The following is a 27,093-nucleotide window of genomic DNA, read 5'->3' on the forward strand; positions in this document are numbered from 1 at the left end:
CTTAGAATTATATTATGGCTATTTTCCTGTAGCATTCTAAGCTTGTGATTTTTAAACAGCTATATAACATTACATTTACTTATTTACTATTTAACTAGTTCCCTGTTATTAGAGATTATTAGAGATACTCAGCTTTTTATTATTCAAAATAACACTGAAATGATCATTTTCTGAGTAAAGTTTAATCTGCATTTTCAGTTATTTTTATACTTAATTCTTGACAATAGAATTAATAGACCAAAAGGCATGAAAAGTGTCATTTTCCCCCGAAAGGTTTTTGCAAGCCATTTATAGTGCTATTAAACTCAACTTCACTAGAAGTGTGAGAGTGTGTGTGTGTGTGTGTGTGTGTGTGTGTGTGTTTTAATAAGAATAAAATGGGTTTTGGTCTTTCTTCACAAGGGATGGGAAAAGAGTTTCCCAGGCCAAGTCCCTGTCAATGGCTCTCAGTTTGGCATCACCCCCACTCTCAGGCCCTCCCCTTCCATTTTCTGACTTTTCATTGCTGACCCCAGGATGCCAAGGCTGCCCCCTCCTGCTAAGAACTGGAATTACCCCTTGTTCCCAAGCTTGGAACCCCTCCCCAACAAGTTCACAGAAAGAAGCACCTCCTGGCCAGACTCTACTGGGCAAAGTGCCGGTATTGATCCCCACAAGGCAGTCACATCAATCACTTCAGCTTGGCCCAGGTTAACATATGCACCCAGTTAGGGGCTGCATGTGCCAGGCCTGGAATTTCAAAGATCCACAATGCACGGGCTCTGCCTTCCAATGCCGTCTCTCCAGCACAGGAGGCAGATGAGTAAACTCACTGCCCCTTTCACCCTCATCATTTCTCTCTTCCTTTGAAGAATGTAATGTTTCAAAAGAGTACCTCCTCTTCCCACACCCTGAGTCTAGGCCAAAACTGAACCTCCCTTAGCTTTTGTCATTCAGAAAGCTCAGCTAGCCAAGCAGGTATCTCCTTAGCCACCATGCTGTCATTAGGCTGATGGGTAGAGCCAGATGCCTATCACCAGCCACTTGGAAATGCCCATGTTCCCTGAGCCTTGCACTTCCAACCATCTTCCTTTCCCAGAGTTCTAGTCAATGCTTGTGGTGTAGTGGAAACTAGCTCTCCTGAGGTCTTTCAGGATCACCACTCTGGATAGGAAACACAAGAGATCCTCATATTTTAAAAGGTGAATGAAAAGGGAGAAAACGGGTATAAAAATATATAATAAAGTTTTTTTTAAGAAAAACACACACATCACAAATGTAAGATACTGCCTTCCTTAAATCTTTCAGAAAGACCAATTTTTCATCAAACAATTGTCAACATCTTTCCCAGAATAAACTTCAGCCTGTGATATTGTATCGTGGCCCCCAACCACCATCATTTAATTTCACTTGCCTTTAGACTATTAAGTCATTGCTATTCTTTGTCTCCATTTTTTAACTTTTTCCTCATTTTCACCACTCATTTCTATGCCTTTTTTGCACCTGCCTGCTCCCTTCACCCTGTGCAAATCCTGGAATTCACCTTTAGGACTGAAAGCAACATTTTAATCTCAACTAGGAAGGAAACAAAATAATTTCCAATCAAATTCGCAAATGTAGAAATCACCCACAGCAGTCATGTCTTTGATGTTGTCTAACTGTTCTCCCTGTTCTGAATTCAGTCAGGACATAAAGGTTTTTAAAGTCTTATTTCCTTATAAAGTGGTTTCCTGGGCCAACCATGCCCGAGTCATAGTGAACCTAACAAGACACCCTTTTCAGTTTAGAGTTCCTGAGAAGGTAATAATAGGTTATATTGGCCTTCTTCAATGTGTCTGACTACTCCCTTGTCTTCCCACTCCCCTCTGCCCTGCTTCACTTCTGCACAGGCTCCCACTGCCCTGGCTCCTGTACACCGTCATTCACAGATTCCAGCCAGTGGCTGTCAGCAGCAATGGCCTTTTCTGTGCCATCGTCCTTCTCTTCATCATGCTGCTCTTCGTCATCCTCTCTATCGCCCTCTGCAAGTGGCGAATGAACAAAATCCTGGGCTTCATCATGTTTGGCCTCTACTTTGTGTTCCTGGTGGTGAGCGTTCTCCTAGAAGACAGAATTCTTACATGCCCTGTCTCCATCTAGCAGGAAAAGCCATATCTTGCACCAGCAGCATGAATGGTCCCTCCACACTCTGGGCTCTGGGCTCCTTGACCTCTTGAGAAGAGGCAGCTGGCACACAGCCCTGGGTGCCAAGTGTCCCTCCTTGGTGAATTTGAGGAGAGATCGATTCACACTGGGCCCATTCACTTCACAGGCTGCTTCCACCCTGCCTACTGAAATGACTTCATGTAAAAGACAAAGAGAACCGTCAATATAGGGCTTCTCCCTATTCACCACTGACAAGTACACCTCGCTGGTCGGAGGTACAGTCGATGCAAACAAGGACACAGGCTATATATATCTATAAATACCCATATTATAAATATACGCACATGAACACACAAATCCTGCCTGTTCCTGTACTATACCTCTCCTTGCATACCTATAGATTAGTACATACCTGTAAATAAACACAAACAAAGAAAAATTATATATATATATAAAATCAGATATATATAAAAGTACAAATGCATCTTTTCAGGGATAGCTCTAGTATATTTATAGTACTTATTTGAAGAGGGGCATCAACTTGCAGTCTGGGCTTTACCTCTTAAGTACAAGAGGTGAACTAATGGAACCAACAAGACAAAGGTAGCATTGCTGTGACCTTCAGCCTACCTTGGACTTGCTGTGATCCTGCCTAGTAAGGTAGATGGTTTAGGGAAATAGCTTGCAGGGAGGAGGGCTTAGTGGAGAAGGTCTGTAGGGGCCCTGAGTTGAGCCTTCCAAAACATTCCTACAAGCCAAACAGAGAGACTATCTGCCCACCTCCACCAGAGTACCCTGACCAAGAAACTCAGGGTACTTAGGACAGAAAGAGGTAAAAACCCAGGCTGGGTGGCTTGGTTTGGGGAAGTGGGGAGGTAACCAGGGTTGGGTTGTTTTGTTTTGTTCTTATATTGTCCCAGCATGCAAGTAGAAAATATGACTACAAACCAAATTAGTGCTTTTTCTAGGACAGCAAGACTATATAAACTGAACCTGTATTTTTCCAGCGCATGTCCCATTATCATCAAAAGAAGAGGGGTAAGTTTAGCTGTGATTGTCATGTAGATATATTTTGATGCTAAGGGCTGCCAAGAGAGCCTAGATGTGTAATAAGAAGTCATCCAGTAAAGGTGCTTAGTGGGCCTTGCCACCTAATGGGATGTAAGGGCATAGTTCTTTAAAACGTTTTCCAGTGTAGTCATAAAGGGCTTTAGTGTCTGAAGAAATCATTATTCCCAATAGCACTAACTTAACTCTGATCAGCACTGCTTGGGTTGAGGCAACTTAGAGATGCTTGGAAAGGCATTTGCACACTCAGTGCACCCCAGGAAGGTTTCTGAGTGCCAGGTCGAATGGTACCAGGACCAGGCTTTGGTTAAAGTTCTTGTAACATCTATGTCTCTTCTTCCATCAAGACCTTATCTGGGATTCTGTCTAAGTTTTAGAGTACACGGTATTTGACAGCTTCCTTATACTGGTTTCAAGCTATTCACTCCAACAATTTGATTTCTTGATTTTGCTCAACATTACATTGAATGCATGAAATTAAAATATTCCACGCCCCCAAGTTCTGTATGACACCTAGTGTGTTTTCTCAGATCTATGTCAGTAGAAAATAAAGCCAGCAAGGGGGAAAAAATAGGCAAACTGAATCAATGGAAAACTATGTAGAGCACTTTTCTTTTCTCCAAGTCATGCTTTCCTTAAAATCAGTTGAAAAATTGAATGAAGGACGGTTCATTATTCTGTACCCATCCTACGTCTAAGTTGGTACATATGGCATATGGGAAATTTCACCATATGTGTTCCTATCTCCCATCTATTCTGTCATTGACGCCTGCTATGATTTTGTGGTGAGCACATACCTCTTAACATAAGAGGACAGGATGCAGAACTCACAGCAGAATAAGAGGAAAGGTAACCTGACAGCCCCAGATCAAGCTCAGTATTCCTTCCAGAAAACCTCAGCTCACCCCACAAAGCATGGCAATAACAGGAAATGCCCATCATTCCTCTTCACCCAGAAGTAAAAAGCACTTCAAACCCGAGGCCCCCTGGGAAAACAAGAAATCAAGATGGCTGCCAGTCGGAGGCTGGCTTTCAAGTCTCTCCAACTCGGCAGATTGGGGTCTTCAGATGTGGGACAATGCCTTCCAAGACATTGAAACACCATCCAATACAGGCGCTGAGTGGAACCTGCCACCTAATGGGAATGAATCTCATTCATCAAGGTCAGGACTTTGTACTGGGGCAAGAATTTGTCCTGCTTCCTTAGAGAGTGAAAGAATGAGGAAGTGAACTTTACGTTTAAAAACTCTAGTTGTTTTTTCCCTGTGTATTTCTTGAAGGGCAACCAAGTTGGTTATTGTGTGAATTTTATATTATTGACTGGTGTGTTGTTTGAAATAAGGTTTAAATAGGTGACTGACTCAACTGCAAACAGACCATGTAAAACAGAAGTTGAAGGAGACCTGATGCCGCCCTCTTCTTATTCCTGATCCTCCCTCTGCCTCCTCACTCCCTCCCATTTATTCCCAGCTTACAGTGAAGGCTGATCCAAGCAGCTATGGTGCCCTTTGCTTGTCTTGGAGCTCCACTTCACAGGAAGTGTTGTGGTCTTTCCTGTGAAGTTGCATTTGAGAAGACAAAATTTCCAAGCCCCGTTCCCACATCAGTCATGTGCACTGAGCCTGACCTACAACAGCACTGCTCCCTCACTGGATGGGACACAAGTGATTCCACAGCCTGCCCTTGCTTTCCCTTCATTTCTGTGTCTGTAAGTGGTTATGTGTTGAGCCAGGGTAAATTCAGAGAGATGTGTACAGAGTTCAACAATGGGTCTTTAAACCATTCAAATCATTGGCATAAGAACTTTCCACACACCATGGTTTCCAAAACAGGTCATCTCTAACTCCTTTCCTGCATGCCTGTGTATATACATATATAAATATATACATATATATATATCTTTATACCAGATCTATATGTACACATATAATATGACTTACGTCATCACCCTCTGACCCTATCACATTCAGGATTCTAAAGCAGGGAGCATCAAGTTTGCCAAAGTCAAGGAAAAGGAAAGTCATGCACACAAACCAAAGGGAACATTTCTTCCTGATTTCATAAGGTTGTTTGTTCCATGCACATATATTTACAAATATACACGTATGTACCCATATTTTCCCACCCTAAGAATATCAATTTATAGCCTTAAGGAAATCGGTCAGCCATATCCCTAATGCTGATATAGAGGCAAAGAATACACAACAGAAAATACAAAGCAAAAATTTAGACTGCAGATACTCTCTTTGCTTCTCTGGAGCAGGGTATAAAAGATATCAACAATTCAAGAGCCAACATTGTACTAATCAATCTAAAATAAATGAGTTGCACGCAAATGATTTCATTTATTCACAGCAAACCAAGCAGGTCTTGCTTGCTGTCACCGCCTACCCTCCCCCATACTTCCAAGGCAGCAGAGCAGCTTGGCTCAAACTGACAATTCCCAAATAGAAACTCCTAAATTGCATCTGAGAATGCCCATGCCATCTCCAGCTGCCCTCTGCACCTGACCAGATCCTGATGAACTGAAGCTGAAGATCAGATGGTGTTTATGCAGCTTCCCAGGACCTAAACTGAGTCAGGCAGTGACAGAGCAATGATATATGCAGGGACTAAGGGATAGGGTTGTTTATACCCTCAGCAGATGCAGCAGAATGTCCTAAAGCCTTGCCCAGAAGATTATAAAAAGAGGCGGAGACTGTTTTATATTCAGGAAAAATGCTTTGTAAGGCTTCTAACAGGTGTCACCTGACAAGGGCCATCATAATTTATTTTATAGGGAAGACATGAATCAGGTGGTTTGGAGCCCTTTCAGCAAAACACAGCTGCCTCGCTGATTAGACATTTGACAATGTTAATGTACATCCATTCCTGGGCAGGGAGAGAGTCGGCAAACTCCCCACCACTGCACATAGCTTTTAAAGGCCTCTGGAACAGTGAGAGAAGAGATGAGCTACAAAGGGAGCCCACCCCCAGACCACCTTAACAAAAAGTTGACCAAAGAAAAGACACCTGGTAGAGTGGCTGGCCAGATAGAGCTGAAGAAGATGGAAGTTGCATTAAATGCTCTGCAGAAATTACTGCGTTGGACTATCTAACATGGGTCTGATGGCAAGCATTTCAGAACATGGCAGTGTGCTTTCCTCCCCACATCTACCAAACACACACCCACACCCCCACACACACGCAAGATTATGTGGATGCTATGCTTCCTTGCACCTGGACAGACTGTTTTTCTGGTAAGTAGGTGGCCCTATTATAGGTGGCAGCTGTGTTCCAGAAGAAAAAGTGAAGCTGTTCTCAGGGTCATTTCTGGAGAAAACTACTGTCTCCTGAAAGCATGCATAGAAGTCAGTGCTCACTCTTGCTAAGCCACATATTCCTTAACGATCCGGCTTAATATTTTTAAAAGATACCTCCTCAACCCCTATACCTCTCTCAACAATATTGTCTTCAATTATTAGGTAAGGCCTTGTCATTAAGAGAGGGGTAGGAGAAAAAATAGAATAATAAGGAAGGGGAAGAAAGGAGATATTAATTTCCTAGGATTCCAAGAAAACAAGTGTCACGTGGAAATATATCCCTATGTAGTTTAAAACAGTGACAAATATCAGGCTATGTTTAGCCAATTACAAGAGCCCATATACAGTTTTAGATTTTTTTAAAAAATAATCTTCTCAGGAAGACCTTGGGAAAGAAAAGTAACCCTGCCCTGTTCCACCTTCTATTTACTGTTAGCTCCCTGACTCTGCCTCTGCCTCTGTCTTTGTGTTTCATTTTTAATCTCAGAGCTTCATATTTTTTAAATATATAGCAAACAAGCAATAAGGGAACTACTCACAGCCAGCTCAACTCTATTACTTATGATTACACCATGGCAATATTCCTTTTTCACCAGGAGCTTTGGACCTGCGCAGGTTGTGGCATGTAATCACCCGGAGCATGTAGTCGTCTGTAGAAATCACAGGCACACTCATGTTTGCTCTGGAAGGAATCTGTTTTCCACACTGACTCCCCCCAGCTAATGTACACACTGGCATTTTGCATGCCTTCCTCACACACGGGGCACCAGCCTTGCTCAGAACCACCCAAACTCCACAGAGGCCCTTAATATGGCTAGGGACAGATTTCTTAAGAAAGAGTAAGAAGCAGCTACAAAGGACAAGCAAATCCACAAGTCAGGCAGCATTTGAGAGGCAAAAATGACCCTGCAATTACGACAGGCTAGGCAACTATTTTCAAATTAGTGTACAAACAGTGAGGGACTGTGTAGAGCACCATATTATCTAAGCCAAAGCACTTCTACCAGATCATTCATTGACAGACTGGAAAACCTAATAAAATCTTTAAAAACAGACAAATATCTAAGTCTGAAAGAATGCCATGGAGTTTGCATAGGCTTCCACCAAAGATTTAATTCCATTAAGAGGGTTTGTCTAGCCTATCACTCTAATCCAAAGGACAGTCCTCTTACAGGGGAGATCCCAGCATAGATGCTGGTGTGACCCAGCTCAATGATTAACAACCATCAGCATCAAGAAAAGCCTCCCTCCAAGTTAACCCAAACCCCTCCACTTAATAACTTTTTTTTTTTTTTTTTTTTTTTTTTTTTTTTTTTTTTTGGCAAAAAGTAACTGCATCTGGGCACTCTTCACTCTTTGCCCCATAGTTGGAAGTTACCGCTATGTGACTCTTTACCTATTTTCAATTAAAATTATCTTTAGATTTTTATTTGAGTCTTTAACTCTCTTAATAATTTTTATAGTTCCTCTCTACTAAGCCTTTTTAAATTCTTTATATTGTTCTTAAATGATGGAACCTTATGACTAATGATAATCACTGTCTGAACAGTGTTGAACTATACTGGGTGCAGCATGACCATGAAGCTCTGGTGAAGTCAAGGTCACAAACTGCTTTTAAGGTCATTAGGTCATAATCTCAGACTCACAAAGAACTCAAAATTGGGGAGACACCACTTTAGATTACTCCAAAACTCTGGGCCTGTACTTACCCACTAATTTATCAAGAGGAATCAATATTTTTATTTTAAATATGAAACTGGGATAAATGGTTGGATCTCCACTTATTAACCAGTACTGCAGTGTGTTTACATCCTTTCATGTGGTAGGTTGGATAGGATTTGTAAAGCTACTGATTGATCTCATGGGCTAGGGTTCACCAAAAGGATGGGAATTTGTTTCTGCATTCTTACATATTGGGTTGCATATTCCTTCATAATGGATCCGTAAGTAACTAAGGCCTTGGAGACTAACAGTTCTCCAAAATACTCAGCTAACCAAAAGAAAATACTAATTTTTAAAATCATGTCATAAAAAACAGAAAAGTAAAAAAAGTCTGAAATCCTGAATAAAATTATTTTAAGGATGAAATTACATGCATAAATTAAGGGTAGATAACTTCTTGCCATTTAATTAAACAAATCCCCAATTCTTATCAGAATAAAACTGAAGGACAATGGATGCCTTTTGGGTTTTTTAATTTTTTAATATTGCACTTTATAGTACTTCATAAGAGACAACTGTCTTAATTAAAGCCATAAAATACCAATAATACATATATTCAGGGCTTCTGAATATAGTCAATCAATAAGCAGTCTATGAGTCATTCCTGTTTTGTATTGTTTATTGTAAATTGGAGTTTATCTGTTCTATTTTTTATTAACTACAATTATTGTTCTAGGCAATCCTAATCTACTTATAAATTTTAGATGTGTGCTTTAATAAAACTGTTTGAAAATCAAAGAAATTATTCATTTCACAAAAGCAGTCTTCGTTTTCAAAATAGCTTATTACAGTTTCTTTAGCAAGTTCTAATACTACATGGAAATTATTTTGAAATTGTAGATTTTTTTCAGGAATCCATTTTGTTATATAAAGCAAAGTTCACCCATATGGAGAATGAAATAGATAATTAGCAAACATATACCTGGGAAATGTAGGATGTGTTTGAGCTTTTATATAAATATAGGATGGTTCTAAGAAGTTCCCTTATAAAAATGGCAAATAGAGGTATACAATTTATCAATAATTCCTTATGCCTAAATTACTAACCTTCCTTGGGAGGACATGTAAAGCAGCAGATTTCATAATGCTTTGGTGGTTATTTTCCTCCTCTCTGCTAAAATACACAATTTCTAACCTACTATGGTACACTGTTTACACACACATATATAAAGATGTCCCCACAACTAAAAACTTTAATGTTTCAACTTCATCACAAATTTTTATATAATTTTTTTTTAACAGACAGGGTCTTGCTCTGTCACCCAGGCTAGAGTGCAGTGGTGCAATCATAGCTCAGTGTAGCCTCAAACACCTGGAGTCAAGCGATCCTCCCACTTCAGCCTCTTGAGTAGCTGGGACCTCAGGCACATGCCACCATGCCTGGCTAATTTTGTTGTTGTTGTTAAGAGACGGAGTCTCACTATGTTACCCAGGCTGGTCTCAAACTCCTGGGCTCAAGAGATCCTCCTGCTTTGGCCTCCCAAAGTGCTGGGATTAAAGGAATGAGCCACCATACCCAGCCCTTTTATGTAATTTGAGTAAAAGTAATTACTAAAAAGCACTTAATAGTCTAGAAATCCACCAGAACTGGGTACCTAAATTGTCTATATAGAGTAAACATGGGTACTAAACTGGACAACCCCACCAATTTTATGCTTAAGTGGCCAAATTGCCCTAAAGAAAGGGTATCTGAACCAAGGGCCAGTGATATTCCTCTGTTAGAGGCTGTTTTGTGGTCTGAAGAGTTTCTCCAAAGGGCTGAGACTCTATTCGGAAGAGGGAGCCTCAGTTACTGAATTGCGCTATTGAACCCTGAACACAAAGTACACATATATGCCCTGCATCTAGCCTTGATATTTCTTCTGCTCAAGTCAAAAAACTCCGGAAGCAACAGCTTCCACCTTCAAGCAATCCACATACTTAAAAAGCCATCAAAACTAAGAATAGCAAAAGCTACCTTCCTGATTCAGTGAAGTTGCTGCTAGCACTAAAAGCAAGAGAAATTATACTTTTGTTCTTCAGATACGGTTAAAACAAAGAAAATGTTGTCAGCGTTGACGCCAACATAGACATTTGCTCTATAACATATAAACTGTCTTTTAGACAGGTTATGTTAAAAATATCAGAATGCCATTTTTGTAAAGGATCTTTTTTAGGATAGATGTGGTCTCATGCTTCCTTTGTTCGCCTCCGTTTTAAAGGAGCATTGTAACCCCTATCCTCACCCCTACAAAAATCCAGTGGATGCACTTCCAAATTACTTCTGTCATTTTGTATGTGTTGTGTTTATTATGTGTAATTTTCACTGGATGATGAGATACATGGTGATACTATGTCAGTTTATTCTCTGTGAATATGTCTGTACATAGACAGGAAGCTCTATTTATTTGTACATAGGCTGTCTGAAGTATGTACTTCTGTCACATGGACTTCATTCTGATAAAGGGTGTTTCTTCTTGTTTCACTGTCCATACCTTTGTGCTTCTACTTCTGATAATCAATTCATAGAATATCACTTTATGTAACTAAGTCTCCTCAGTGTGAAAAATAATAGTAATAAAATTATTGACTCAAAGTAGTATTGTTTTGTTTGGAGTAATTCTTACTTGTGACTAATCAGGACCCTCAGGGTCACAAGAAATACATACGTGGTCATGGAAGTTTAATTGCAGAGATTCAAGGGGACAACAGGGAAAACAAGAGTTACTGTTAATTATATAGATGCTCCTCAATTTATGATGAGGTACATCCTAATAAGCCTATAAGTTCAAATATTAAGTCAAAAATGCATTTAACACACCTAATCTGCTGAACATTACAGTTTAGCCTAGTCTACATTAAAGTTGCTCAGAACACCTACACTAGCCTACAGTTGAGCAAAATCATCTAACACAAAACCTATTTTATACTAAAGTGTGGAAGATCTCATATAATTTATTGATGTTCTACTGAAAGTGCGTTGCTTCTGAACCATTGTAAAGTCAAAAATCATTAAGATAAATGAATCATCAGGAGTGAGGGACCATCTGTAACTACCACTTATTGAGTGCTTACTAATATCATTTGAGCTTTTAAATATCTGTGGGAACATTGTACACTCAAGGGACTACTCCAAAGAAATTGAATTTTAATCAATTAAATATATTGAAAGTGTAAATTCAAAGGACTAGTGTTGCCTAAGCCTTGAAGTTCAACTTAAAAGTCTTGTTATAAATCTAATATTTAATATGAAAATAAGAATTCAGGCCGGGCACGGTGGCTCATGCCTGTAATCCCAGCACTTTGGGAGGCTGAGGCGGGGGAATTACTTGAGTTCAGGAGTTGGAGACCAGCCTGGCCAACATGGTGAAACCCCATCTCTACTAAAAATTCAAAAACTAGCCGGGTGTCATGGTGGGCACCTGTAGTCCCAGCTACTGGAGGCTGAGGCAGGAGAATCATTTGAACCCGGGAGGCAGTTGCAGTGAGCTGAGATTGTCCCACTGTACTCCAGCCTGGGCAACAGAGTGAGACTCCATCTTAAAAAATAAATAAATAAGAATTCATGGTGTCTTTTTCTTTGATTACCTCAGTTAACTAAGTATAAAAGATTAAATTTTAAATAATCCAATTTATAAATTTAGTTAATTAAATTCCCTCAGGCATTTTAAATTTTACACATTTAACAGACCTGATTTTCTCAAGCACTCCAAAAGCCTGACAGAATCCTAGAAAACAAAATTTTCTATGCACTTAATCAATTTCTAAGCAATTAATGTAATAAATGAAACCAAATTTAGTAAACTGGGTTATAATAAACATTTCAATACCATTTACAAACATAATAAAAATCTATGACATCTTTAAAATTAGTATCATGAGTCTAATAAAAATTACACATTTCAAATTGCAATCAGATTATCCAATATGCTGGATTCCTTAACCCCTTAAAATATACACAAAATATCCAAATGATCATAAAACATCTTCCTAAACCATACCAAAGTATTAATACTACAAATTTGATTTACCTCATTATCTCTGTATTTCTATAACATTTTCCCAAGCTTTGAAAAGTCACCCAACTAACGGGCAGATTTACCATCTCGGGCAGGATACAATAACTGATGCCGAGTCACAATACCATTACTTATCATTTGGAGAATCGACCCCAGGACATGACACATGGGCCCTTCATACTGAATTACCTCAGGACATGACATATGGGCCCTACATAGGATGTCTTAATCTCAGGGCCTTGATTTCCTCATCTATGAAATGAAAATAATAGTATCTACCTCAAATGTGGATGACATAATTAAATGAGATAATATAAGATGCTTGGATAAAATCTGGCCCATAATAATTTTTAAAGTGTTTGCTATTTTAAGACTCTCACTGCTAGAATCCAGACATAATTACCAAAGTATAATGTACTAGAAAAGAGTATGAGATAATTCTGGCCTGTGTTCTTGGAAAACCCAAAGCCTGCTGGGGTGATCAACGCTTCTTGTTCTGATAATTAAGAGCCTGTTTTGGAAAAGGAACAGCTCCGGTCTGCAGCTCCCAGCACGATCAACACAGAAGGTGGGTGATTTCTGCATTTCCAACTGAGATGCCCAGTTCATCACACTGGGACTGGTTGGACAGTGGGTACAACCCAAGGAGGACTAGCTGAAGCAGGGTAGGGCATCGCCTCACCTGGGAAGCACAAAGGGTCAGCGAACTCCCTCTCCTAGCCAAGGGAAGCCATTAGGGACTGTACTATGCACTCCGGCCCAGATACTGCACTTTTCGCACAGTCTTTGCAACCCACAGACCAGGAGATTCCCACAAGCGCCTACACCACCAGGGCCCTGGGTTTCCAGCACAAAACTGGGCGGCCATTTGAGCAGACACCGAGCTAGCCACAGAAGTTTTCTTATCATACCCCAGTGGCAAATGGCACCTGGAACACCAGAGAGACAGAACCATTCCCTCCACTGGAAAGGGGGCTGAAGCCAGGGAATCAAGTGGTCTGGCTCAGCAGGTCCCACCCCCACAAAGCCCAGCAAGCTAAGATCCACTGGCCTGAAATTCTCACGGCCAACACAGCAGTCTGAGCTCGACCTGGGACACTTGAGCTTGGTGTGGGGAGGGGCATCCACCATTGCTGAGGCTCAAGTAGGTGGTTTTATCCTCATAGTGTAAACAAAGCCACAGGGAACTTCAAACTGGGCAGAGCCCACCACAGCTCAGCAAGGCTCCTGTGCCCAGACTGCCTCTCTAGATTCCCTCTTCCCTGGGCAGGACATCTCTGAAGAAAAGACAGCAGCCCCAGTCAGGGACTTATAGATAAAACCCCCACTTCTCTGGGACAGAGCACCTATGGAAAGGGGTGGTTGTAGGCACAGCTTCAGCAGACTTAAACATCCCTGCCTGGCAGCTCTGAAGAGAGCAGCAGACCTCCCAGCACAGCATTCAAGCTCTGATAAGGGATAGAATGCCTCTCAAGCAGGTCCCTGACCCCCATGTATCCTGACTGGGAGACTCTTCCCAGTAGGGGCTGACAGACATCTCATACAGGAGAACTCTGGCTGGCATTTGGTGGGTGACACTCTGGGAGGAAACTTCCAGAGGAAGGAACAGGCAGCAATCTTTGCTGTTCTGCACCCTCCACTAGTGATACCCAGGCAAACAGCGTCTGGAGTGGACCTCCAGCAAACTCCAGCAGACCTGCAGCAGAGTGGCCTGACTGTTAGGAAGAAAACTAACCAACAGAGGGGAATAGTATCAACATCAACAAAAAGGACGTCCACTCAGAACCCCATCTGAAGGTCACCAACTACAAAGACCAAAGGTAGATAAATCCATGAAGATGGGAATAAACCAGTGCAAAAAGCTGAAAATTCCAAAAACCAGAATGCCTCTTCTCCTCCAAAGGATCACAACTCCTCACCAGCAAAGGAACAAAACCGGATGGAGAATTAGTTTGATGAACTGACAGAAGTAAGCTTCAGAAGGTGGGTAATAACAAACTCCTCCGAGCTAAAGGAGCATATTCTAACTCAACGCAAGGAAGCTAAGAACCTTAAAAAAAGGTTAGACGAATTGCTAACTAGAATAACCAGTTTAGAGAAGAACATAAATGACCTGGAGCTGAAAAACACAGCACAAGAACTTCATGAAGCATACAGTAGTAACAAAAGCCGAATTGTTCAAGTGGAAGAAAGCATATCAGACATTGAAGATCAACTCAATGAAATAAAGTGAGAAGACAAGGTTAGAGAAAAAAGAGTGAAAAGAAACAAACAAAGACTCCAAGAAATATGGGACTATGTGAAAAGACCAAATCTACCTCTGATTGGTGTACCTGAAAGTGACAGAGAGAATGGAACCAAGTTGGAAAACACTCTTCAGGATATTATCCAAGACAACTTCCCCAACCTAGCAAGATTGGCCAACATTCAAATTCGGGAAATAAGACACTCTGAGAAGAGCAACCCCAAGATACATAATCATCAGATTCACCAAGGTTGAAATGAAGAAAAAAAATGTTAAGGGCAGCCAGAGAGAAAGGTCAGGTTACCCACAAAGGGAGGCCAATCAGACTAACAGCGGATCTCTCTGCAGAAACCCTACAAGGCAGAAGAGTGGCTAATATTTAACATTCTTAAAGAAAATTTTCAACCCAGAATTTCATATCCAGGCAAACTAAGTTTCATAAGTGAAGGAGAAAGAAAATCCTTTACAGACAAGCAAATGCTGAGAGATTTTGTCACCACGAGGCCTGCCTTACAAGAGCTCCTGAAGGAAGCACTAAACATGGAAACGAACAACTGGAACCAGCCACTGCAAAAACATACCAAATTGTAAAGACCATCAACACTATAAAGAAACTGCATCAACTAACAGGCAAAATAACCAGCTAGCCTAATAGCAGGATCAAATTCACACATAAAAATATTAACTTTAAATGTAAACCTGCTAAATGCCCCAATTAAAAGACACAGACTGGCAAGTGGATAAAAGGTCAAGACTCAGTAGTGTGCTGCATTCAGGAGAGCCATCTCATGTGCAAAGACACACATAGGCTCAAAATAAAAGGATGGAGGAATACTTACCAAGCAAATGGAAAGCAAAAACAGAGGAGGGGTTGCAATCCTAGTCTCTGATAAAACAGACTTTAAACCAACAAACATCAAAAGAGACAAAGAAGGGAATTACATAATAGTAAAGGGATCAATGCAACAAGAAGAGCTAACTATCCTAAATATATATTTACCCAGCAAGGAGCAGCCAGGTTCATCAAGCAAGTTCTTAGAGACCTACAAAGAGACTTAAACACCCACACAATAATAGTGGGAGTCGATATTAGACAGATTAACGAGAGAGAAAATTAACAAGGATATCCAGGACTTGAACTCAGCTCTGGACCAAGCAGACCTAATAAACATCTACAGAACTCTCCACCCCAAATCAAAAGCATATACATTCTTCTCAGTACCACATTGCACTTATTCTAAAATTGACCACATAATTGGAAGTAAAACACTCCTCAGTAAATGCAAAAGAACAGAAATCTTAACAAACAGTCTCTCAGACCACAGTGCAATCAAATTAGAACTCAGGATTAAGAGAAACTCACTCAAAACTGCACAACTACCTGGAAACTGAACAACTTGCTCCTGAATGACTACTGGGTAAATAACAAAATGAAGGCAGAAATGGATATTCTTTGAAACCTATGAGAACAAAGATACAACGTACCAGAATCTCTAGGACACATTTAAAGCAGTGTATGGAGGGAAATTTATAGCACTAAATACCCACAAGAGAAAGCAGGAAAGATCTAAAATCGACACCCTAACATCAAAATTAAAAGAACCAGAGAAGCAAGAGCAAACAAATTCAAAAGCTAGCAGAAGACAAGAAATAACTAAGATCAGAGAAGAACTAAAGGAGATAGAGACATGAAAAATGCTTCAAAAAAAAAAAATCAATGAATCCAATAGCTGGTTTTTTGAAAAGATCAACAGACTAGATAGACACTAGCCAGACAAAGAAAAGAGAGAAGAATCAAATAGATGCAATAAAAAAATGATAAAGGTGAGATCACCACTGATCCCACAGAAATACAAACTACCATCAGAGAATACTATGAACACCTCTATGCAAATAAACTAGAAAATCTAGAAGAAATTGATAAGTTCCTGGACACATACACCCTCCCAAGTCTAAATCAAAAAGAAGTTAAATCCCTGAATAGACCAATAACAGGCTCTGAAATTGAGGCAATAATTAATAGCCTACCAACCAAAAAAAGTCCAGGAGCAGATGGATTCACAGCCTAATCCTACCAGAGGTACAAAGAGGAGCTGGTACCATTCCTTCTGAAACTATTCCAATCAATAGAAAAAGAGGGAATCCTCCCTAACTCATTTTATCAGGCCAGCATCATCCTGATACCAAAACCTGGCAGAGACACAACAAAAAAAGAAAATTTCAGGCCAATATCCCTGATGAACATTGACGCAAAAACCCTCAAAAAAATACCGGCAAAACGAATCCATCAGCACATCAAAAAGCTTATCCACCATGATCAAGTGGGCTTCATACCTGGGATACAAGGCTAGTTCAACATATACAAATCAATAAATGTAATCCATCACATAAACAGAACCAATGACAAAAATGACATGATTATCTCAATAGATGCAGAAAAGGCCTTCAACAAAATTCAACACGTCTTCATGCTAAAAACTCTCAAACTAGGTATTGATGGAACATATCTTAAAAGGTATTTATGACAAACCCACAGCCAATATCATACTGAATGGGCAAAAACTGGAAGCATTCCCTTTGAAAACTGGCACAAGACAAGGATGCCCTCTCTCACCACTTCTATTCACATAATATTGGAAGTTCTGGCCAGGGCAATCAGGCAACAGAAAAAAATAAAGGGTATTCAACTAGGAAAAGAGGAAGTCAAATTGTCTCATTTGCAGATGACATTATTGTATATTTAGAAAACCCCATCATCTCAGCCCAAAATCTCCTTAAGCTGATAAGCAACTTCAGCAAAGTCTCAGGATACAAAATCAATGTGCAAAAATCACAAGCATTCATATACACCAATAACAGACAAATAGCCAAATCATGAGTGAAATCCCATTCACAATTGCAACAAAGAGAATAAAATACCTAGGAATACAACTTACAAGGGAAGTGAAGGACCTCTTCAAGGAGAACTACAAACCAGTGCTCAAAGAAATAAGAGAGGACACAAATAAATGGAAAAACATTCCATGCTAATGGATAGGAAGAATCAATATCCTAAAAATGGCTATACTCTCCAGAGTAATTTATAGATTCAATGCTATCCCCATCAAGCTACCACTGACTTTCTTCACAGAATTGGAAAAAGTACCTTAAACTTCATATGCAACCAAAAAAGAGCCCTCATAGCTAAGACAATCCTAAGCAAAAAGAACAAAGCTGGAGGCATTATGCTACCTGACTTCAAACTATACTACAAGACTACAGTAACCAAAACAGCAGGGTACTGGTACCAAAATAGATATATAGACCAATGGAACAGAACAGAGGCCTCAGAAATAATACCACACATCTACAACCATCTGATCTTTGACAAACCTGACAAAAACAAGAAATGGGGAAACAATTCCCTATCTAATAAATGGTGTTGGGAAAACTGGCTAGCCATAAGCAGAAAACTGAAACTGGATCCCTTCCTTACACCTTATACAAAAATTAACTCAAGATGGATTAAAGACTTAAACATAAGACCTAAAACCATAAAAATCCTAGAAGGAAACCTAGGCAATACCATTCAGGACACAGGCATGGGCAAAGAATTCATGACTGAAACATCAAAGGCAATGGCAACAAAAGCCAAAATTGACAAATGAGATCTAATTAAACTCAAGAGCTTCTGCACAGCAAAAGAAACTACCATCAGAGTGAACGGGCAACCTACAGAATGGGAGAAAATTTTTGCAATCTATCCATCTGACAAAGGGCTAATATCCAGAATCTTCAAAGAACTTAAATTTACAAGAAAAAAAACACCCCATCAAAAAGTGGGTGAAGGATATGAACAGACACTTCTCAAAAGAAGACATTTATGCAGCCAACAAACATATGGGGGAAAAAAGCTCATCATCACTGGTCATTACAGAAATGCAAATCAAAACCACAATGAGATACAATCTCACGCCAGTTAGAATGGCAATCATTAAAAAGTCAGGAAACAACAGATGCTGGAGAGGATGTGGAGAAAGAGGAACACTTTTACACTGTTGGTGGGAGTGTAAATTAGTTCAACCATTGTGGAAGACAGTATGGCAATTCCTCAAGGATCTAGAACTAGAAATACTATTTGACCCAGCAATCCCATTACTGGATATATACCCAAGGATTATGAATCATTGTACTATAAAGACACACGCACAGATCTGTTTATTGTGGCACTGTTTACAATAGCAAAGACTTGGACCCAACCCAAATGTCCACCAACAATAGACTGGATTAAGAAAATGTGGCACATATATACCATGGAATACTATGCAGCCATAAAAAAGTATGAGTTCATGTCCTTTGCAGGGACATGGATGAAGCTGGAAACCATCATTCTCAGCAAATTGTCACAGGAACAGAAAACAAAGCACCACATGTTCTCATAAATGGGAGTTGAACAATGAGAACACATGGACACAGGGAGGAGACATCACACACTGGGGCCTGTCGGAGGGGTGGGGGGCTAGGGGAGGGATAGTATTAGGACAAATACCTAATGTAGATGTCAGGTTGATGGGTGCAGCAAACCACCATGGCACATATATACTTACGCAAAAAACCTGCACATTCTGCACATGTACCCTAGAACTTGAAGTATAATTTTAAAAAAAGGAGCCTGTTTTAATAACGTTCTCTAGATTTTGGCCTCAACCAACATCAAGCCAGCTGGTCTTCAGTATACACGTGAAATGTTTTTCTCCATCTTGAAGACTGTGGTTGTTTTGCTCGTCTTTGTTTTCCTCTGTACGCTGAGGGTTAACACGCAGGTGTCTGGAGCTCTCACACACAAAGTTCTCGTCTCACAACCCTTCCGGGTCATTGCCCAAGGTCTTGAGACTTACAACCACTTAAGTTGTTTCCATATAGTTTTATCATCTTATTTCCCAAATGGCTTTGTTCCCTGTTACTGATGTTGGTTTTATCTTCTTCAGGACACAAACCCTTCTCTGGACAGAGAGACAAACTGAAATGCAAATTGAGCAGGTCTAATTGTTTTCTATCATCCTCAACTCACTTGGAAGCACCAAGTCCACTCTTCCTTATTTTTACTTTGTCTAGGTAGCCAAACTAACCTCTTGTATAGTCCTTAGCCTTTTAAAAGAAAGCATAACTCTTATTTATGGCTTTTAAATATTTCTTGAAGTTGGTGAGCAATAAGTGACCTACAGAAGTACTTGGGAAACCTGATGTTAATAAAGAAGTTTTGATTAGCTTGTCAATTACTTGAATATAAAAAAATACTTCTAAATGGCTTAAAAACCCTTTCCAATTTTAATATCTTCAAAATTCCCATAGCAATTATTTATACTGACAGTTGGCTTACAAACATCTTTATCATGAATGGGTCTTTTTTAGTAACACTTCCTGGTTGTCAGAAATATCAAGTTACTGGGGTTCTCATGAACTGGGAAGTTAGGAAATATACAGAAGTCTTGACACAAAGTGTACTATGATGAGAATCCAGACTGTTGGGAAGACTGACTTTCTGTGTCTCTCCTTATGCAACAATGTGAAAGTTATTCCATGACTCTGAATCACCAGTTTCTTGCCTATGTAATACTATTACTATATTACTACCCCCACAGGGCTGTTGGAAAGATTGAGTTATAACTCCATAAAGTGCCTGGCTTATAACAGGTTCTTAAAATATGTTAGCTCCCTCCTCCCCACCTCATGTGACTTTGAACAGTTATATAACCTCTCTAAGATTCAGAAAACCTCTAACATGAGTTCTTTGTTGGGTTATCTGAATACTTTCTAAGCTTAAAGATTACACATATCCTAATTGTCTTAGTACTCTAATAATACTACATCCATCAGAAAACCCATTGCTTCCTGGGATGCCACTGGTCTTGGTCACCCCACCTACCTTAATCCAGCAATATACCAGGTGACCTGGGGATCTAATAGCCTGGCCTGGTTAATAAGCACATACCAAGGAGGACTGTATTTCAGTCTAAGAGGCAGGGTCATCCAGGACATTAAAAATTCTGAAGTGCACCAAAGACCTTGGAATTCCCACATCTTTTGGAGGCTGTGGTGATCTATACCTACAAAAAACATACTGAAATACTGAACTACTGCCTGGTCAATTTTGCCTTTAGGGCCAACTAGAACATTAACCACACTCTGTATCTCTCTACAGGGACAGGCCTAAGATATTGCAAACCTGGAATTGATAAACACTTGGTAAATCTTGCCACTCATGATCCCTTACCCATGGGATCCCATCAGCAATGAAACACAGCACCACTTCCCACTATCCTTTCTCAGCAGAACATTCCAAGAAACTGCTACCAGCCTGTCACATTGGCATGCAAAGGAAAACCTAACTGCCATGTTCTAGTCTCTCCTGTCAGTGAGGATAATGAGAACTAAATAGGCCATTTTACTTTTCTGAGGTCACACTATGAAGCAACAGAACTGGACATTAGGGTCTGTTTTTTTCATTTTGCGAATGGTCTTTGCTGCAATAGTCAAAATGCATTGGAGGTGTTTTACATGTTAACAAGGGTGTTTTCACAGCGAGCCGTGATGCACATGGGTATCAGGGTTGAGGATTTGCCACTCACAAGCCAGAGTATCCGAAGAACTGTGATAAAAAGCTTTTTGTTTAAAAGGCTTAGGTTAGGTCAGTAGTTAAGTTCTAGCCAGACCATGACTAATAGCAGGTTTTAATTAGTGAGAACTATGAGAAAAGAAGAGAAAGACTTTTGCTGCTGGAATTTAATAACGGAATTTCCAGTAAATAATAACAATCACCTCAAGGATCAAAAAACGTTATGCCCACATTTGATCACAAAATGGTCGGAATTTATACACCTATCTCTGTCTGCTGGCAGAGGCTAATGACCCATGTCCTTGAAATGAATCAGGGCAGGGAAAGTTGTAAACATTCTAACTTCCCTGTTTCTTCCCAGGAGCTCACTCAAATGTGTAATCAATCTCAGTATCAGTTCCACTAGACTTCATGCGGGAAGAAAAAGAACACGTTTTTTGTGAGGAAAATAGTGCCATTCATTCTCATTGGTCTAATTCAGGGATGGTCTTCAAAAGAGCTTGAGAGATGGAAGGAAGACTGTGTCTGTGCGCAGCATCCTCAAATTCCCTGTCCATCTCTGGACTATTGCCTAGAATTTTGCCCTAGCCCCTTATCTCTCCAGCTCAATGATTCTCAACCAACAGGCTGTACCTGAAGGGCACCTGGAACAATAGGAGGCTTTTTCAAACTACTTGTGTGAAACCCAGCCCCCACCACCTCCAGTTGCCCTCTCCAACCCCTCCAGTGTGTTCTCCCATGTGAGAGCCATAGACAGCCCTCCACTCAGGGAGTGGTCCATAACCCACAGCAGTGTTGGATGGAAAAAAATATTAAGAATCCCATTTAGCCTAACACCCTGATCTCTCTGGAAATTGTAACTGGCACAAGGAGTTCATGTCGAGTTTCTCCAAGTGATCGTGCAGAATGCCCTGTGTTCATTCATGCATTCAACAACAGGGATTCAACACCTGTGATGTGCCAGATACAGGGCTTAACACTGTGGCATCAGGGAACATAAGTCTCAGTCCCTGTTCTCAACCACTTCACTGTCCACAGAGGAAGACAAAATAGTGTTAGCTTGATGCAAAAGTAATTGCTGTTTTTGCCATTGAAAGTAAGGGCAAGACCAGGCCAAGCACGGTGGCTCACACCTGTAATCCCAGCATTTTGGGAGGCTGAGGCAGGTGGATTACCTGAGGTCAGGAGTTCTAAGTGGTGGATTTTTTAAATGTGATGTTTGGGAGAACAACATTGAGCATAGCTGAAAATGTAGGGACTCCTGGGAAGTGGAGAGACGTCAGCACCAGATGGCAAAGGACCTGTTCTAATCCAGGGAGTAGCATGGACCCTATCCTGCCACCACATGTCATTCACCAGCTTGTGGCATGGTCACATTGGGACTTAAGAGAGCCTTCTGCACATACTGAAAAGAAATGGCTTGGATTTGCTTCCAAGTAATCTAGGTATATGGAAGAAACCAGGTGGGCTGTAAGTTAATCGTTGAGGCTGGATGATGGCTACTCAGGAGTCGATTATGCTATTCTGTTTCTACATGATTGACATTTTCTATTATAAACAATTATCTTAAAACGGTAGTACAGAGAAAGCTCTCAGGAACTGTCACTCTCAACTGTTATCAACCATTTGCACCTCAGTGTGAAAGGAGGAAAGTTCTGATGGGAAAGAAAGACTTAGGGGATGCCTGGGGTGAGAGACCAGAGAAGTAGAACCCAGGAGGGAAAAGGCAGTCAACAGAGAGGCACAGGCATTCCAACACCAGTCAGCCTCCCTCCCTCCTGCCCGCTGCCACAGCGCCCCCACCAGTTGCTCTCCCACCTGGACACTTGTGGCTGATACAGGCTGCATGATACATGCTGCATGGAGGGTAAACACACCTGATAGCAATAACGTAAGCAGACCCTGAGAATGACCCTGTATGGCAGACACATCTGAATGTGTGTTTCAAGCTAAGGAATCCGGCATGGCCAACCTGGAGATTCATACCTTACCAATGATGAACATCCGAGCCCCCCACCCATCCCATGGAACGCGGGCCATACAAGGGATTGAGGCCCTGAGTTTTGGGCTAAACAAAGGTTGCCAGGTGGAGGTCATTAAGGGGAGGGTGTTAGGTGAAAAATGCTACTTAAACTGCACACTGTTTGCAAGCAGTTACGGTTTTCCTGCCCAGCCTGCTGCCACTGGACTGTTTGTAAGGTGGCTATCTTGTCCAGCACACCACCACTGGACTCTCTCCCCTGTATGTGAGCCCCTAATAAAACCCCACATTGGCCGGGCGTGGTGGCTTATGCCTGTAATCTCAGTACTTTGAGAGGCCAAGGCAGGAGGGATCACCAGAGGTCAGGAGTTCAAGACCAGCCTGGCCAGCATGGTAAAACCCTGTCTCTACTAAAAATACAAAAATTAGCTGGGTGCGGTGGCACGTGCCTGTAATCCCAGCTACTTGGGAGACTGAGGCAGGAGAATCGCTTGAACCCAGGAGGCGGAGGTTGCAGTGAGCCAAGACCACACCACTGCACTCCAGCCTGGGTGACAGAGAAAGACTCCGTCTCCAAAAAAAACACCATGTCTCCTTTGCTGGCTCTGAGTCTCTTCTTCAGCCTCCTGAACCTAGTGCCTTCCCTATTGAGGTTAATAGGGGTTTGGCACAACACAAGGCCAGGCCACTTCTGCCCTGACCCCCTGGATTTGATCTAGTTTTTTTTCCTGGGGCCACTGCTGACTTCTTCCCCACAAAGGATGCCCAGGTGGCTGCAGGACTTCCTGAGCCCACTTTACCATCCTGATGACTTGAGTCTTTTCTGAACTGAGCCATTTTGTCTAGGCTCTTGGATCTAAGATGTGTCTAAGATCTTGTGCCATCTCCTTAAGGAGAAAGGGTTCACTCCGGGACAAGAGTAGGATTACACTAGGAGGGTTCCAAACCAAATGAACTCCTGAGACCACTGCAGAGTGGCTCCTCAACCAGGAGGTTCAGAGAACTTCCTTCCCTGTGAGCCTCAGGAGAAGAAATTGTCAGGAGTTATCACTCACTTGTGACAGAACAGGTGCTGTCTGACAGAAAGAAGATAAATTGAAACCCGTGTGTGCAACTGAGAGAGTATGAGTGAGTTCATGCAGGAAAGACAGCACTAGACCAGGAAAAATCCTCCTCAGAAAATCCATTACATCCACAAGCATGTGGGCCAAGTCAAGGGGTGTCTATTGAAAGAAAGGAAACTGTTCTTGTTTTAAGGCAACATTAAATCCAAAGATCCTGGGCTGTTCAGACAGGGAGTTAAGGGGGACTCCTTCCTGCATCTCCATGTTGAATGGGGCAGAGGGAATGGGAATATGGTTACTGAGCTGCCAAAATAGAACCATCTTCCCTCCTCATCGGAACTTTGCCTGACAACCTTCTCCGCTCGGGTTCTTTACTCCGCTTTTTCTGTTGGGGTTGGGAAAGGGAGAATCATAATCTTCCTATCAGCTGCTTTGACATCTGTCGTAGTTTGGCAGGAACTAATCTAATGACGAGAGACTGACTCAGATTCTTTCTGGGAAGAGGCATTTTGGGGACAAGAAAGCAAAAGAGGATATGTGCGAGCAAAGCCCCAGAAGTCGGCAGCGAGAACAGGCTTCCCAGACAGCCACCTCCCACAGTCACTGGGCATTGCCAGGTGGCCAGGCTGTGGGGTGGGGGCAGTCCCCTCAGCCACGCTGAAAGCAGGTGGGCGTCCAGCCAACACCGCTGCTACACCCCAGGCCGCCTTCCTGAGCACCAGTTGCCGAGGCAACCGGGATACTTTGCAAATATCTTTTTTAGATGTGACTTCCAGAAAAAAAGGGCAAGGTGAGAAGAGGGATGGAAGGAACAGAGAGATACCAGGCTGACGCTTGACACTGAAAATGCAGCCAGAAGTTCTTGGTGCTGCTGCCCTCTACAGGCAAAATCGTAGATTACGACGCTCACCCACCAAAAATGCCCTGAAAATGAAATGTCTCACTTTCCCATCAAGTAGCCTGGGAGTAACAAAACAGGAGCAGGAATAGGGAAGGCCCAGGGGTCCAGCTACAGCCATGGTATCACAAGAAAGGGAAGAGACAATTTGAGAAACACTAGGTCAAAAGTCAAATGTTGCCAGTTCTGGAAATTGCTTGGTAATAATGTGATTGTACATACAAATGCAAAAGCAGGCACTGAAATCTACATGCTGCAGTTGGCTTGGAGACCGTCATCTATGCCATTCATGCACTGCCAGTTTTGTGGGGAACCTGGTGGTAAATCACTGGTAGACCACCTGCTTCTGGCTGGGAATTTTGTATGTAGCAGAGCAGCTCCCTCGCCGTCCTCTGTTGTAAGTCAGCACTTCTTGATACGAGGGTTTGTAAAAAGAAAAAAAAAAATGAAGGAAAAAAAGATAATCTATAATCCACAATCGGGGTGAATCTTTTCTATTTTGACAATGAAATCACAATTATAACAATGTTATAAGGAATTCTCATGCCCTCAAGAACGTGCTGGGTATCCCCTGTGTAAAGCAAAGATACAATTTAATCTTTGCTTATAAAAATGCTCCAGCTTCCATGACTCAGGTACACTGCAGACCGCCACCAGGAGTAGCAGCACCTGGGAATGCATACACAAATTCCCAGGCCCCACATCAGACCTGCAGACCCTGCAACTCTGGGGGTGGAGCCCAGAAATCCGTGCTTTGACAAGCCCTGCAGGTGATTCTGATGTCCACTAAAATGTGAGGACTAATGATTTAAGTAACAATTATTCATTTGAAACTCCAAATATTACTCATTTCAACACACTCATTCATTTCAGGCAGTGACTGAGAGAAGAAATGAGTTGAGATAAAGGCAAGATGTGCAGAAGAAGCAAAGCCTATCCCCTCCCTGCCTGGGCAGGTGTCACAATCTTAGAATCTCAGGATATCACAAATTCCCCTTTCTACCATTGAGGGAAAGGTGATTCCCTCTGCTCCTGGCCAGACCTTCAAGCTCAAAATGAGCTCCTAGTAATACAGGTGATCTAGGGATTAAGAGAAATAGGTTGTTTGGCAGGAGGTGCAGGACAAAGGAGGTCATTGCCAATTGAGCACTGATGCCAGAACTCTCAGAAGGACCCTGTTATGCAAGTAGAAGTACCCCATTAACAGACGCAGGAACTGAGCCCTTAGGGAAGTCAAATGACTTGCCCAAAGTCATCTCACTACTTAGAAGAAATGAGATTAGGACTAAGGCCCATGTGACAAAGAAGACCATGTCTTTCTTCTAAATTCTACTGGGCCACTCTTAGCACTGTCTAAAAGAACTGTGATAGAAATGTCCTTTGTCTGTAGCCACTAGCCACTCTTGACTATTGAACACTTGAAATGTTGCAGGTGACCAGGTGCTGTGGCTCACACCTGTAATTCCAACAGTTTGGGAGACTGAGGTGAGAGAATTGCTTGAGGCCAGGGATTTGAGACCAGCCTGGGCAACATGGTGAAAACTTGAAACAAACAAACAAACAAACAAAAATTGGCCAGGTGTGGTGTCTCATGCTTATAATCCCAGCACTTTTGGAGGCCAAGATGGGCGGATCTCTTGAGCTCAGTTATCCAAGACCAGCCTGGGCAACATGGTGAAAACCTATCTCTACAAGATACCAAAAAAAAAAAAAAAAAAAAAAAAATACATTAGCTGGGCATGGTGGTGCATGCCCACAGTCCCAACTACTAGAGAGGCTGAGGTGGGAGGATCACTTGAGCCTGGGAGACGGAGGTTATAGTGAGCCGAAATCACAACACTGCACTCCAGACTGATTGACAGAGTGAGAGTGAGACCCTGTCTAAAAAAAAAAAAAAAAAAGAAAAGAAAGTTTAAATTCACCAGGTATGGTGGTGCCTTCCTGTAGTCCCCATTACTCAGGAGGCTGAGGCAGGAGGATCACCTGAGCATAGGAGTTTGAAGCTGCACTGAGCTATGCACTGTACTCCAGCCTGAGTGACAGAGCAAGATCCTGTCTCAAAAAAAAAAAAAAAAGCACACACAAAGGAGAAGAAA

The 27,093-nt window shown here is 41.6% G+C and overlaps 1 protein-coding gene and 1 long non-coding RNA gene across 12 annotated transcripts in view; one reads left to right on the forward strand and one right to left on the reverse strand.

Moving 5' to 3' along the window:
- Positions 1-10,794, forward strand: part of SLC24A2 (solute carrier family 24 member 2) — a 276,357-nt gene extending 265,563 nt beyond the window's left edge. For all 3 annotated transcript variants that reach the window (XM_024930150.4, XM_024930152.4, XM_024930151.4), the window contains one exon: positions 1,869-10,794. In XM_024930150.4, coding sequence (XP_024785918.1) covers positions 1,869-2,118 — 250 coding nt within the window. In that variant the 3' untranslated portion in view covers positions 2,119-10,794. The remainder of the gene's footprint in view (positions 1-1,868) is intronic.
- LOC129393104 (uncharacterized) overlaps positions 1-27,093 on the reverse strand; it is an 83,373-nt gene that overhangs the window by 45,168 nt on the left and 11,112 nt on the right. The window contains exon 6 of one of the 9 annotated variants that reach the window (XR_008619759.2): positions 8,677-25,405. The exons of 7 other annotated variants lie outside the window; for them this stretch is intronic. This is a non-coding gene — a long non-coding RNA (uncharacterized LOC129393104). Of the gene's footprint in view, positions 1-8,676; positions 25,409-27,093 lie in introns of those variants that run through there. One more of the 9 variants, XR_008619758.2, reaches the window with a different exon arrangement.

This window comes from Pan paniscus, chromosome 11 (genome assembly GCF_029289425.2).
Source record: "Pan paniscus chromosome 11, NHGRI_mPanPan1-v2.0_pri, whole genome shotgun sequence".
Classification (NCBI taxonomy): Eukaryota; Metazoa; Chordata; class Mammalia; order Primates; family Hominidae; genus Pan; species Pan paniscus.